The 13336-nt window shown below is 41.2% G+C and overlaps 1 protein-coding gene across 1 annotated transcript in view; it reads left to right on the plus strand.

Annotated features, from left to right (window-relative positions):
- MAP3K5 (mitogen-activated protein kinase kinase kinase 5) overlaps positions 1–13336 on the plus strand; it is a 108892-nt gene that overhangs the window by 84327 nt on the left and 11229 nt on the right. Inside the window, exons 16-24 of the mRNA XM_056343398.1 lie at positions 1329–1456; positions 3172–3308; positions 3948–4053; positions 5036–5193; positions 5664–5841; positions 6613–6633; positions 8668–8845; positions 8946–9114; positions 12028–12213. Coding sequence (XP_056199373.1) covers positions 1329–1456; positions 3172–3308; positions 3948–4053; positions 5036–5193; positions 5664–5841; positions 6613–6633; positions 8668–8845; positions 8946–9114; positions 12028–12213 — 1261 coding nt within the window. The remainder of the gene's footprint in view (positions 1–1328; positions 1457–3171; positions 3309–3947; positions 4054–5035; positions 5194–5663; positions 5842–6612; positions 6634–8667; positions 8846–8945; positions 9115–12027; positions 12214–13336) is intronic.

Here is a 13336-nt window from a genome sequence, read left to right on the forward strand (position 1 = left end):
TTTTCCTCCACTTTTTTAAGAGTTCAGCCTTCACTTGTAGCCTGATGCTGCTGTTAGGGCGAGCTAGTAAGTACCTGCTCCAAAAGGCAATAAAGTTCACAGGCACTTCTCCCCTAACTTCAGCTGTGTTTGTGCTTTGATTGCATTCCTGGCACTCAGCAGGGTCCAGGAAGATCCAGCCCCTGGATCTGAGGCAGCAGGAAGCTACCCCTCCTACCAATAGGTAAATAAAAGTTTTCTACCAGTTCATTAGGGGACGAGAATGTACCAGTGTTGATGCGAAGTCTATGATGAGAGCAACCCGCTGAAGGTGGCAGGGGAGCTACTCCTTTTGGTAGCAAGTAGCCGCAAGATTGAGTTTGCTGTTGATGTTTAGTACTCCCTCAGTATAAGCTTCTGAGTGTGTCTTCCACTTGCGAGAAGGAGCTGCAGAGTTCTGAGCATCTGTACCGGCAGAAGGAGGCCTTTGCCCATCTATTTCAGCTAGCCTGAAGGTCACACTACAGCTGTTAGTGCTTTGGTGAACACAGCCACCAGACTCAGCATATTGTCTATGTTTTGCCACACAATACGCAGAACCTGGCAGCTGACTTTATTTCAACTCACCCGTGGCTGGAAGAAGAGTGTTAGGGCTGGCCCAGGGAGCACATCACCTGCTGGGCCCTGGTGGTGTTCCATACTGGAGAAGAATCTGGGCTCCGGAAACCACCTTGGCAAAAAGACTGCTGAAAAGCTTACATCTCTGACAAATATTTTACCTTGGACTAAATTACATTTGATAAAACTCTTTCGATCGGTTCTTCTGAGTGTCTCCCTATGAAGTGATTCCTGTTTTCTTATTCTGATAGCTATCCACTCTTGCTTTCAGATGAGACTCCTACTTCAAATAATTAAAATTTAAATGACAATTTGTTTTCATTATTGAGGTGATTTGAATTATGCACTAACTTTATGGTTTACTAGTTCACTTTGGCACTAGTCTGAGTCCAATCACTTGCCGAACTGTTTATTCTCTTCAAGTTAGTCTGGAGAGGAGTTAATTTTCCACAAATTTTATTCTGCTCCGTCTGTGTGTGTATGCTTATAATATTGTGTGTGTATTTAGTCCCAATAATATATATATATATTGTTATGTGTATTTAACTATTATTACATAATTTTTTAGTATGTGGTGGTCACAACCGCTGTTGTTAAGTGCATATAACACATAGTCATTTTCAGTGTAGATGTGTTTCATGGGACCTCAAATAGAACTTTAGCTGCTACAGTAAACACAAGACTTTCCTCCTGAAGTTCAATATTGAATAAACTGCTTCTTTTCTTTCCAGGTACTCCCAACCTCTGCATGAAGAAATAGCTTTGCATAAGCATCTCAAACATAAGAACATAGTCCAGTATTTAGGTTCTGTTAGTGAGAACGGCTTCATTAAGATATTCATGGAACAGGTGCCAGGTGGTAAGTTGTGGGGGTGACTGGTTTGGTGGTTCATTGGCCACTTTGATTTTTAACATTTTAAGAGTATAAAAACTCTATTACTCCCCTTCTCAGCTGGGCAGGGGAGAGAAAATACAATGAAAGGCTCATGGGTTGAGATGAAGACAGGGAGGTCATTCACCAATTACTGCCACGGGCCAAACAGACTTGACCTGGGGGATTTAGTTTATTACCAAACAAATCAGAGCAGGATAATGAGAAACAGAACCAAAACTTAAAACCACCTTCCCTCCACCCCTCCCTTCTTCCTGGGCTTAGCTTTACTCCCAATTTTCTCTACCCTCCCCTTCCCCCCCACACCACCACCAGTGGTGCAGGGGGACGGGGAATGGGGCTGCGGTCAGTCCATCACATGCTGTCTCTGCTGCTCTTGCCCCCTTAGGGGGAGGACTTCACCCTACTCACCTGCTCCAGCGTGGGGTCCCTCCCACAGGAGACAGCTCTCCATGGACTTCTCCAGTGTGAGTCCTTCCCATGGGCTGCAGTTCTTCATGAACTGCTCCAGCGTGGGGTCCCTCCCATGAGACTACTTCAGGGTGGGTCCCCCACGGGGTCACAAGCCCTGCCAGCAGCCCTGCTCCAGCTGGGCTCCTCTCTCCACGGGTCGACAGGTCCTGCCGGGACCCTGCTCCAGCATGGGCTTCCCATGGGTCACAGCCTCCTTTGGGCATCCCCCTGCTCCAGCGTGGGGTCCCCCCATGGGCTGCAGGTGGCTATCTGCTCCACCGTTAACCTCCATGGGCTGCAGGGGCACAGCCTGGCCCACCATGGCCTTCACCAGGGGCTGCAGGGGAACCCCTGCTCCGGTGCCTGGAGCACCTCCTGCCCCTCCTGCCCCGGCCTGGCTGGCTGCAGCGCTGTTGCTGTCGCCTGTTCTCACTCCTCTCTTCTCTGGCTGCAATTGCACTTGTGCAGCAACTTTCCCCCTCCTTAAATACATTCTCAGAGGTGCTACCACCATCACTGATGGGCTCGGCCTTGGCCAGTGGTGGGTCCCTCTTGGAGCTGGCCAGCATTGACTCCATCAGACATGGGGAAGCTTCTATCAGCTTCTCACAGATGCCACCCCTGTAACCCCCCTGCTACCAAAACCTTGTCACACAAACACAATACAAGATCAGAGATGATATGTGGTCATCCTGCTAGAAAGATTGTAGCTGGTCTCAGGTGGCTGAGCCCTCCTCAGGTACCTAACACAGGAGAAGGGTGGATTGGTGCTTCTGTTTGAGACCAAAGACCTCACAGCAGCTAGACACAACAAAAATCCCACTTCTTGAGCCTAGCTTTTTGAGAAACTGTGGAGTTGGTGTATGTACAGACATATACATATGCACATTCGCCCTTTTTCACTCTTACAACGTTTCTCTGAGGCAGCTTCTCTCTGGAGAGCAGGTAGGGAGAGAGTGGTTGGATTGAATGGGTTCAGATCGGCCTGCTTGCGGAAGCATATGCTTCTCTGCTGCAGCTGAGGCCACTGGAGATATTGAGACTTACATTTTAATTCCTCAAGCCAGTGATGATGCAAGTAAGCATTTACCTGGAGAGAACTTTGGTTATAGAAGAGATGCCTACCCTTGGTTTGGGATTGGTATTTGTTGTTACTTTTTTTTCCTTTGGTGGAGAAGGCAGAATTTAATTAGATTTTTACTCTCACTTTTTTCTCTCCAAAATTATAGGCAGTCTTTCTGCTCTTCTACGATCAAAATGGGGACCACTGAAAGATAATGAGCAGACAATTGGCTTTTACACCAAGCAGATTCTTGAAGGATTAAAATACCTGCATGATAATCAAATAGTGCATCGAGACATAAAGGTAAGAATTTGCAGAAAATTAAGCCTGATAGTGTTGTGTAACTGTATAACCATTTATTTGTCCTGTAATTTAAAAACTTTTTTTCCCAAAGGTAGTTCACTGTCACATACCCTCTCTGCTGTTCTGTACTGTGGGTTAGGCAAGTGAACCTTTGTGGATTTGAATTTGCACCAACAAAAAGTGGGGGTTTTTTGTTTTAGAAGAATTGACATACTTAAGATGTGATAAATTGGATGTTTTTATTTCTGTTTTCAATTACATGATTGACCTTTCATGAAAGCTTGCTAGAAGTGAAGGAGATTGTGGATGGGATATTAGCAGGTTCTTTTCCAAGGAGATTGCAGATGAAAAAGTTCCCTTTTAAAAAAAGAAGAAAATAAAAAAAAGTTTTTTTTCCCCTCTCTTAGTATTTTTTAACTGTATTCCTGTAGTAGAGAAGTTCACTTTGAGATGAAGTTTCAGATAATAGGATTACATAAAGCAAAACCACTACTGATTCCTCTTTCATCTCCCATTTTAAGAGCCTTAGGAGGTAATTGTTACTTACTAAAGAGCACATTGTAGGAACAGGCTATGCAAGAATTCTTAGATGAAGAGTCAGCAGAGAAAAATAATTGCTCTGAATGTTCTGTTCCTTAGGGTGATAATGTGCTTATCAACACGTACAGTGGAGTGTTAAAGATTTCGGACTTTGGAACTTCAAAGAGACTTGCAGGAATCAACCCATGTACTGAAACATTTACTGGTATGTTGCCAGAGGAGACTCTTTTCTCACTCGAGCTGTCCATGTAGGGTCAGAATCCTCAGCTGCTGAACTTTCAGTGACTTCAAATCAATATAAAAGGTTGCTGCAAGAATAACTTTTTGTATACTTAATCTTAAGCTATACGCTGTTCTTGTATGCACTGTTCAAAGAGAATGCTGTTCTGGAAGTTCCACTTGAGACATGAAAGTCCTCTACAACAGAAGAGCTGTGTCTTTCCTATGTTTCCTATGTATTTGAGTCTGTCTCTTCTGTGCACGTGACTTTTTCATCTTGCTGATCAAAGGCAAACTTTCTTTTTCTTTCCTGACTGGCTTGGACATCCTGGCTTCACCTCCAGAACTGCTTATCTACAGAGCCTGTCATTAACTTGATCCTCATTATGTTTTGCTAATTTGATTTGAATGTTAAATCATGCAGTAGGTCTAAATTAAATAATTATGCAAAATGAGAAGTAACTGTTATTTTAATTCCATCCTCTGCTCTTCCATTTCTTCTCTAAATGGAACAGAATGCAGAATCACATGTCAGGTTGATTGTCTTACTTCAGGAAAAGTATTCATATCACCTGCTGTTTCAGGTTCAGATTTCAGGTTTCACTTCCTTTTCCTCTCTGGATGCAATTCAAAGTGATCTTCCTTCTAGATCTTAATCTATAATACAGGAAATGAAAATTATGTCTGATCCAAAGCTTGTTGATACCTCCTAGTAAATGTCATTGACAAGTGATATCATCAGATCAGTAGATGATACCAGTTGCTTTTAGCACAAATAATATTTTGAATAGTGCTTTGAGTTTTATGTAGAATGCATATGGAAATTTTTGAATTTTGAATAATAAAGAGTATTTTTTTTAACTCTCCCAATATAGCTCACTTCTCAGTGATTTTGTTCCTGTTTTCCTTTAGCTATCTACTTGCCTCATTAGTGCACCTAAGTAAAAAATATAGTATGTTTTAAACAGGTACCCTTCAGTATATGGCACCAGAAATCATAGACAAAGGACCCCGTGGCTATGGGAAGGCTGCAGACATCTGGTCTTTGGGATGCACTATCATTGAGATGGCTACGGGGAAACCCCCATTTTATGAACTGGGAGAACCGCAAGCAGCTATGTTTAAGGTCAGACTTCTTCCTTGTACAGCTCAGACCAGTATTTGTAAACACAGGAAATCTTATGACTGTTTTGGAGAAGCTAGAATTAGAGCTTGCAGGGATAGAAGGTAAAGGAAATGCTTCATTAGTGAGGATGTTAAGAAGAATGAGCTGATTCAAATCAGTGGGAGTGCTGCATAGTTTTGAAGAGAGTAATGGAGCAATAGCAGCAATTTAGGAGCCTGGGTGTTTAAAAAAAAAAAAAAAATATTTCAGCTTTGCAAGAGCCTCTACTTGCAATTGTGTGTGGGGGTTAATGTAATTGTTTGTACGGTTTGTAATATTTTTTTTTTCCTCTGAATTAATAAACTGGTTACAGAAAGATAATACCAAAACTTGAGAGCAATATACCACTTCTACTATCTAAAGACTTTTTTGATGCTGTTTAGTGTTGGGAAAACAGCGTAGGCCATTGTTTCTCCCTTTGTTTGTCTCAGGTGGGAATGTTCAAAATACACCCAGAGATTCCTGAATCCATGTCTGCAGAAGCCAAGGCTTTCATACTGCGTTGCTTTGAACCAGATCCTGATAAACGAGCTTTTGCTCATGAGCTGCTTATAGATGAATTCTTGAAGGTTTCAAGCAAAAAAAGGAAGTCCCCATCAAAGCTCTCAGGTAAGTATTGCTAAACTCAATCTCAAATTTTTCTTTTGTTGATGATACTGTTTCCCGAAAGTGCTGATTTAGTCTTTGAGATGAGCACAGCACATCCCCATCACAGATGAACATTCAGTTGTAACCTTCTGTCCCAGCAGCTTGCTGCAGAAATGCTGTCGTAGCAGAGTTCTGTTATCTTGTTGTCACATAGGTGATTTTATATATTTTCTGATAAGGTTTCTGAAAGTCTGTCTATGGTTTTGTGAGCTTTTGTGGTGGTTTTTTGGTTTTTAAAATTTGCATATGTTTTTATTCAAAGAATGTTTGCATAGAGTACATTTTGTGTAAAGTTAGAACATGGTATTGAGCCTCAGGGGAGTTTTCTACATGAGTAAAATCTTGGTCCCATAGCAAATGTGCATACACTGCATTACTTTTGTTTCATGTACATTTATTTCCTGTAGGGAAGGTAACAAAGGGGTTTTGAGAATAGGAGTGCATATTCTGTGTGTGTGCATATATACATATCAAAATGTCTTCTGCATGTTTTTAGCATGATACCTAAAAGAAATAAAAATAGCAGGTAAAGGAGGTGATCACTTTTAATGCGGTTTCCACCCCCCGATTAAAATCAACTCTAAATCACAATAAATTACACTTCTAGAGATTGCAGACAGGAGAGTCCAGATAGTCCATAAAAATGGGAAGAGAGTTACCCTTTAGACTATGCTTATTTTCTCAGTTCATTTCAGCACATTTAACTTTTTTTATTTTGATTTTCTCCCACAGTTCTTTCAGCTGGCACAAATGGTGAGTTTTAACGTACTTCTCTATCAAAACATAACTGTGTAGATACCGTGGTTATCACTTATTCAGGTATAATTTGTCACCCTAAAATGTTGTGAAGAAAAATGGGCACAATTATGAAAATAAGTGACCTTTCTCTGTTAGGAGCCTCTAATTCATTGTGCAGATTTAAACCACTATTTGTAATCCTACCAGAGTGTGGTTTTATTGTCTAGGCAGGTGAGTAATACAAGCTTTGAAGAGCTGCATTGTTGTTACAGGGCCATTTAAATGGCTGTTTTATAGTAGCAATAGAGCTGAGCTTTTTGGAGAAAGATAACATAGATTTTCATTAGGCTAAATTCTATAATTGAGAAAAGTGGCATTCAAGTCGCCTTGTCACACCTGGGTACAGGATACTCATCTCTTTCAGGGAAAAAAAATGGGCAAAGGGGCAGGCACCAAACACACACATAGTTGCCTTCAAACTTAGTTGCTATCAAACTAAATTTTGAAATGTGCGTGTGTGAAATAGGCATGAACAGTTTCTTGCAGTAGTAATACGTGTTCTGGATTTAAAATCAGAAGTTCTGACAACATGCATGTTTATTCATTAGTTTAGTCTTTGATTAGTAAACTTGTACAAATTAGTCTGATAAATCTTATAATGTGTTATAGTATATATACAGTACATCTAAGTATATATATATGTATGTATACCCAGAAAAATAAGATCTTGGAAGGTGCTTGTATGATCTATCCTGTAGAAACGTTTTGCTACTACTGAAAGTGTGTACTTGCATGAGATGCATGTTCATGCCCGTGGTGAAGTTAGAATCATAGAATCATTTAGGCTGGAAAAGGCCTTTAAGATCATAAAATCCAACCATTAACCCAGAACTGCCAAGCCCACCACTAAACCATGTCCCTACCCATCACATCTACACATTTTTAAAACACCTCCGGGGATGGTGATTCCACCACCTCCCTGGGCAGCCTGTTCCAATGCTTGACCAACCTTTCGGTGAAGAAATGTTTCCTAATATCCAATCCAAACCTCTCCTGGCACAACTTGAGGCCATTTCCTCTTGTCCTGTTGCTAGTTATCTATCTGGGAGAAGAGACCTACCCCCACCTGTTTACAGCCTCTTTTCAGGGAGTTGTAGATAGTGATAAGGTCCTCCCTGAGCCTCCTTTTCTCCAGATTAAACCACCCCAGTTCCCTCAACCCAGTTCCTCTTAAGCCTTGTGCTCCAGACCCTTCACCAGCTTCACTGCCCTTCTCTGAACATGCTCCAGCACCTCAATGTCTGTCTTGTAGTGAGGGGCCCAAAACTGAACACAGTGTTTGAGGTGCAGCCTCACCAGTGCTGAATACAGGGGGATGGTGCCTGCCTTTGCCCTGCTGGCCACACTTTCAGGTACAAGCCTGGATGCTCCTGGCCTTCTTGGCCACCTGGGCATGCTGCTGGCTCATGTTCAGCCGGCTGTTGACCAACACCCCCAGGTCCTTTCCTGCTGGGCAGCTTTCCAGTGGCTCTACACTGGCACTACACTCCAGCCTGTAGTGTTGTGTGGGATTGTTGTGACCCAAGTGCAGGATCTGGCACTTCTTGTTGAACTTCATGCAGTTGGCCTTGGCCAATCGATCCAGCTTGTCCAGATCCCTCTGTAGAGCCCTCCTGCCCTCAAGCAGATCAACACTCCCCTCAGCCTGGTGTCACCTGCAAACATACTGAGGGTGCACTCAATACCCTTGTCCAGACTGTCAATAAAGATATTGAATAGGACTGGCCTCAGTACTGAGCCCTGGGGAACTGTAAGTGAACTTGCAATGAACCTAGACCCTCCATATCTTAGGAAGCTTTTGAATAAATACAGAACTGAAGGATAAATATTCTGGAAGAATAAGCTTTAGGAGTGTTTCATCAATTTTGTTTTAGTATTTTGTATTGGTGTGGGGGAGACTGGAGTCTTTCTCTTTCCTCTGAAAGAATACACTTCAGAACTGTGATGGCACTATTACATTCTAATTTCTGAATATTCCTATATGAATAGAGTATCTTCGGAGTATATCCTTACCTGTTCCAGTTCTGGTGGAAGATACAAGTAGCAGCAGTGAATATGGTTCTGTCTCACCTGATACAGAATTAAAAATTGATCCATTCTCTTTCAAAACAAGAGCCAAATCCTGTGGAGAAAAAGATGGGAAGGGAATCCGGTCTCTTTTTCTGAGGTAAAGAGCTATCTGGCATTTATGTTATGTGGTAGATTAGGAATGTGTGTATTGGGGTGGTTTTTATGAAGTTTCTTTTCACTGAGTGTATTTCATTCAGCATCCCAGATGAAAATTTTGAGGATCACAGTGCACCTCCTTCACCTGAAGAGAAAGATTCAGGGTTTTTCATGCTGAAGAAGGATAGTGAAAGAAGAGCCACTCTTCACAGGATATTAACTGAGGACCAAGAGAAGGTGGTGAGGAATTTGATGGAAGCTTTGGCTCAGGTAAAGTCATTTCAGAATGCAGCAAAAATTTTATGGAATTTGAATACTTATCTGCAGTTACCTGGAACTTTTGAAATGACATATAGTAAAGCAATTAAAAAATAAAGTTTGATTAAACTAGAAAGTATACACCACGTAAGTTTTTATGGTTTATTATTTTAGGTGGGCTATTAAAAATAGGCTTTAAAATTGTTTGCGCTGCATTACATATGCCTTTTGTGTTGCTTGTGAATGTTACATTACTGGGTATTAGTGCTGGCCAGACAACAGAAAAACATGTTCTCACAGTATTACATTTTGCCAGGGGTTTTCAAGTAGGACTAACTGAGGCTGTCAGGTCAACTCATGTAAGACAGATCATCCCCAGGAGGTGATTACTTTGCCCCTCTTTTAGAGTTCTGGCTGACTGCTTTGATGGAGGGAGGTTTAGGTCTTCTAGCCTGCTCTGGCCTTACGTTAGGTTATTGCACAGAAAAAAATGGGGCTGACTGGCCATTACCTTCTAGCTAACAGCCATAAAAGGGTAAAGAGGGGGCTAGGGAGAAAATAAATTGCAGCTATTCCTCACAACAGTTGGGAGCACATATGGAGGGGAGGGAAGATGGAGTAACAGTGGGAGCTACAGCAAACAACAAAATAATTGCAGAATGACCTTTTGGCAGTCCTTTGTGGGGACAATTCATGATGATGTATCAGTTCAGGATGACACCAAATAAATTACAAGTCATTACCATGCTGCTAAATGTTGCAACACTGTAATTGGATGATGTGATTTTTTTGGTTCTTGTTTGTGATGTGTGCGTGTTAATAGTTAATTGACTCCATTCTCAAGGCTAAGTATTGCTGGTCTAAAACATACTTGTATAAAATGTGACAGCTCATCTTCTAAAGATAGTACTGTTTAGAAACTTATGCAAACGGATATGATTCTTACGCATGTACTACAGTTAATGTACTTGGAAATTGGTGGCATACCAATAAAAAGAGCTTCTAACTCTTGGGGGGCGGGGAGAGGAGCCCACGGTTGTCCTGGTAACTGTAGAAAGCGTTAAAATAGAAGGCAATAAGAGAGATCTGTGATCTGTGCTTTGCTAGAGTGTTGCTATAACAGATGCAGTTGTTAGCATGCATATGAAAGGAATAATCAGTGATTGTGAGAGGCTGAAACTCAATCATGACTCCAGAGAGGGTGCTTGGTGTTTTACGCCTTCCTCAGCTGGGGCTGGAAGAGCCCAGGAGAGAAGCAGAGAGACATGGAGTTGTAGAGCCAAAGAGCTCAAAGCGTATGTGTGTGGGACTGTCCGCCCTTCGAGGGGATGCAGAACTCTTGACTCCCAAACACTGTTTTCTGTCTTGAGAGAGGGACCCTGCTCAAGGAGTAGGAAACTTACTCAAACCATGGGAAAGCAGTAGTAACTGCAGTTAAGGGGAAGTTGAGTTGGCTTCTTGTTATGTCCTGCTTAAATGCAAGAAGTTACCAACAGGTGGAAGCTTGACTTGCTCGTTAGGCCTCACCAGGATTTAGGTTTTGATAGCGCTTTTCCCTTCACAAAAACTTTTCATAAGAACAATTTCAACATGGGGGGGCTAGGGGAAAAGAATGACCCTCCCAGAAATCTTATTAGGGAGCCATACTGATTGCCCTGTCCCCAGCATGCCTTGATAGACTTGGCTCTTCTAATCCAGGGCTACAGTGTGTTGTGTCCACCTATCTGCCCTACTGTTTTTTTAATTATTTACATGAAAAGGAGATCAGCTACAGCAGCACAGAGTGAGGATCCACCAATATAGTCAATCATCAGGTGAATTCTCCAAAAAGCTGATTAGGGTCAGAGGCTAGGATCTTTTATCTCAGAGATAGGTGCTTTGGTCAGTGGAATGTTTGACTGCTTTAGAGCTTTTTATTTTATTTTATTTTTTGTTTCTCTCAAATAATCAAATTGTCTTTGTCTCATCCTGATCAGAATTAACTGTTAGTTAAAACCTCAATGTTATGGGCAAACAGAGTTCTTGATGTCTGGCCAGCTGTAACATTCATGACGTAAAACTGGCAAATGCAACAGAACCAAACAGCATAATGTGTCCTGCTGTTATGGAAATCAGTGTTAGATATCTTTAGTCTATAAATAATCGCTTCATTCAGAATAAGCATCTAGTACTTCATTTTGAACAACTAGTATGGTTTCCTATATCTGGCTTAATTTTAAGATCTGGAATTGAAATTTATATTCAGTTGGCATAACTTTAGAGAGTAAATACAGTCCTTTGCTTCCTAGTTACTTACGTGGTTATTCTGATGAATACTTTTGAACTTTTGCTGCTTTGGTAGCTCATGCGAAAACACAAAACCTTTTAAAAAGGATATTTATAATAGAAAGGTGGGAGATTTGTAGACCTGTTATAAGAATAGGTAAGTGTAGAAGTACCAGGAAAGAATTAGACTTTAGTTGAGCATTCTGCACAACTTTGACTAATCCCTTCTTTTAAATGTGACTGTGGGACTTTGCATGTTGCCTCTCAGAGGCAACTCTGAAATGAGAGGCACTGCAAAGTACCTGTTTGCAATTAAGAGTAATTTGTAGTATTCCATGCACACTACAGTTATTTATATCTTTTCACTCCGTCCTGTACAATGAGACTTACAGACTATAGTGTGCATATGAACTTCAGCAACTGATATTAAATGAAGTCAGCTACTTGCTTGTCAAGCAATCTGCGTTACCAGGGAGCTCAGCAGTAGAGCTCCTGGGCTGCTACCATTACCTAACCTGCAGCTGCACCTTTTCGCTAACCATAGCAGCAGAGTTTCTGAAACTCCATATTGCCAGGTGATGTTATTGGCTGAAGTCCGTCTGGGTGTACGTTTCAAAAGATGGCTATCAAAACTGTTTCTTTTCTTCTCTCTTTTACTAGGGAGCTGAAGAACCCAAGCTAAAATGGGAACATATCACAACGCTCGTTTCCAGCCTCAGAGAGTTTGTACGGTCCACTGATCGTAAAATTATCGCAACGACTCTTTCAAAACTGAAACTGGAGTTAGACTTTGACAGCCATGGTATCAGTCAAGTGCAGCTCGTGCTGTTTGGTTTTCAAGATGCTGTAAGTTGTCATTTTTACTAAGTTTTGTGCACCAAAACTGGAAGGAAAAAAAAAAAAAAAAGAAGCTAGAATCCAGAAGCAAAGAAAACTTCATTAACTTCTACCCACGGTTACTGAGACAATAATATTTGAGGGCTTTGAACCTGCAATAACAAAATCCCAGACCCACAGCCATGACTTGGTTTCGTTTGGTTGCCATGTGATCTTTTGGCAGTACACAGGCCCTGAACACAACTGTTGAGATTTTGCTGATTAAGGATCTGGAAGGTTCAGCATAGTTGTATAAACACTGTGTTCATGATTAAGATGAATAACCAACATGAGAAGGGTGCAGCTGTGCTGGGCATCACTTTTCCAGACTGAAGTCGCATAGTAAAAATGAAATGACAATGGAAGTAGGCATTTGATGCGGATGATTCTGTTAGCATTTAAACCTGGGGCACTCTGACAAGTAAAAGAGCTGTCAGGAAGGATTGCATAGCATGTAAACTGTTGCATAGACTACACTGACAAGAATTAGATGCTGTTTATGAAAAAACCCAAACATGTGAAATGAATCTGTAAAAGGTTTCTACAAATCAAAGTTTTCTCTTTGAGTTTTCACTTTGAATACACTTCATCTCTCCTTTCTACTTAGCTTCACATTAATACTGTTCTGACACTTGGAAAAAGAAAAACCAAATGTACAAGGTCAAGAGAAAAATGGAGGGGGCAAAAGTACAAATATCTGCGTTGGCTTTCTGATAGAGATGTTGCTGGGCATCAGTTGTTCAGTGATAATTGCCTGAATCATGTTCTTTTCAGTAAGAATTTTACCATCTTCTGTTAACTTAATCATTACAAGTTGCTGGTTTTTAACTGATAAACGTCTTTTTCATTACTATTGCTCTATCATTTAACTAAGATAACCCAAAGAAATGAAAGCTTTGCTTTGTATGTGGCCTGTCTTAATTCTTTTGGACATACATTAGATTTCCATAGTAGAACACTGAAATCCAAATCAGTATCAAGACCTCAGATACTGCAGAGACTGGGATAATTGCTAAAAGTGAGGGAGAGTAGTTCTCTTGTTCTCAGGCAGGACTTAATAAGGTAATCTTAGGTAACAAGTTTTAATAATCAC

The sequence above is a fragment of the Falco biarmicus genome, chromosome 6, assembly GCF_023638135.1.
Source record: "Falco biarmicus isolate bFalBia1 chromosome 6, bFalBia1.pri, whole genome shotgun sequence".
Taxonomy (NCBI): Eukaryota; Metazoa; Chordata; class Aves; order Falconiformes; family Falconidae; genus Falco; species Falco biarmicus.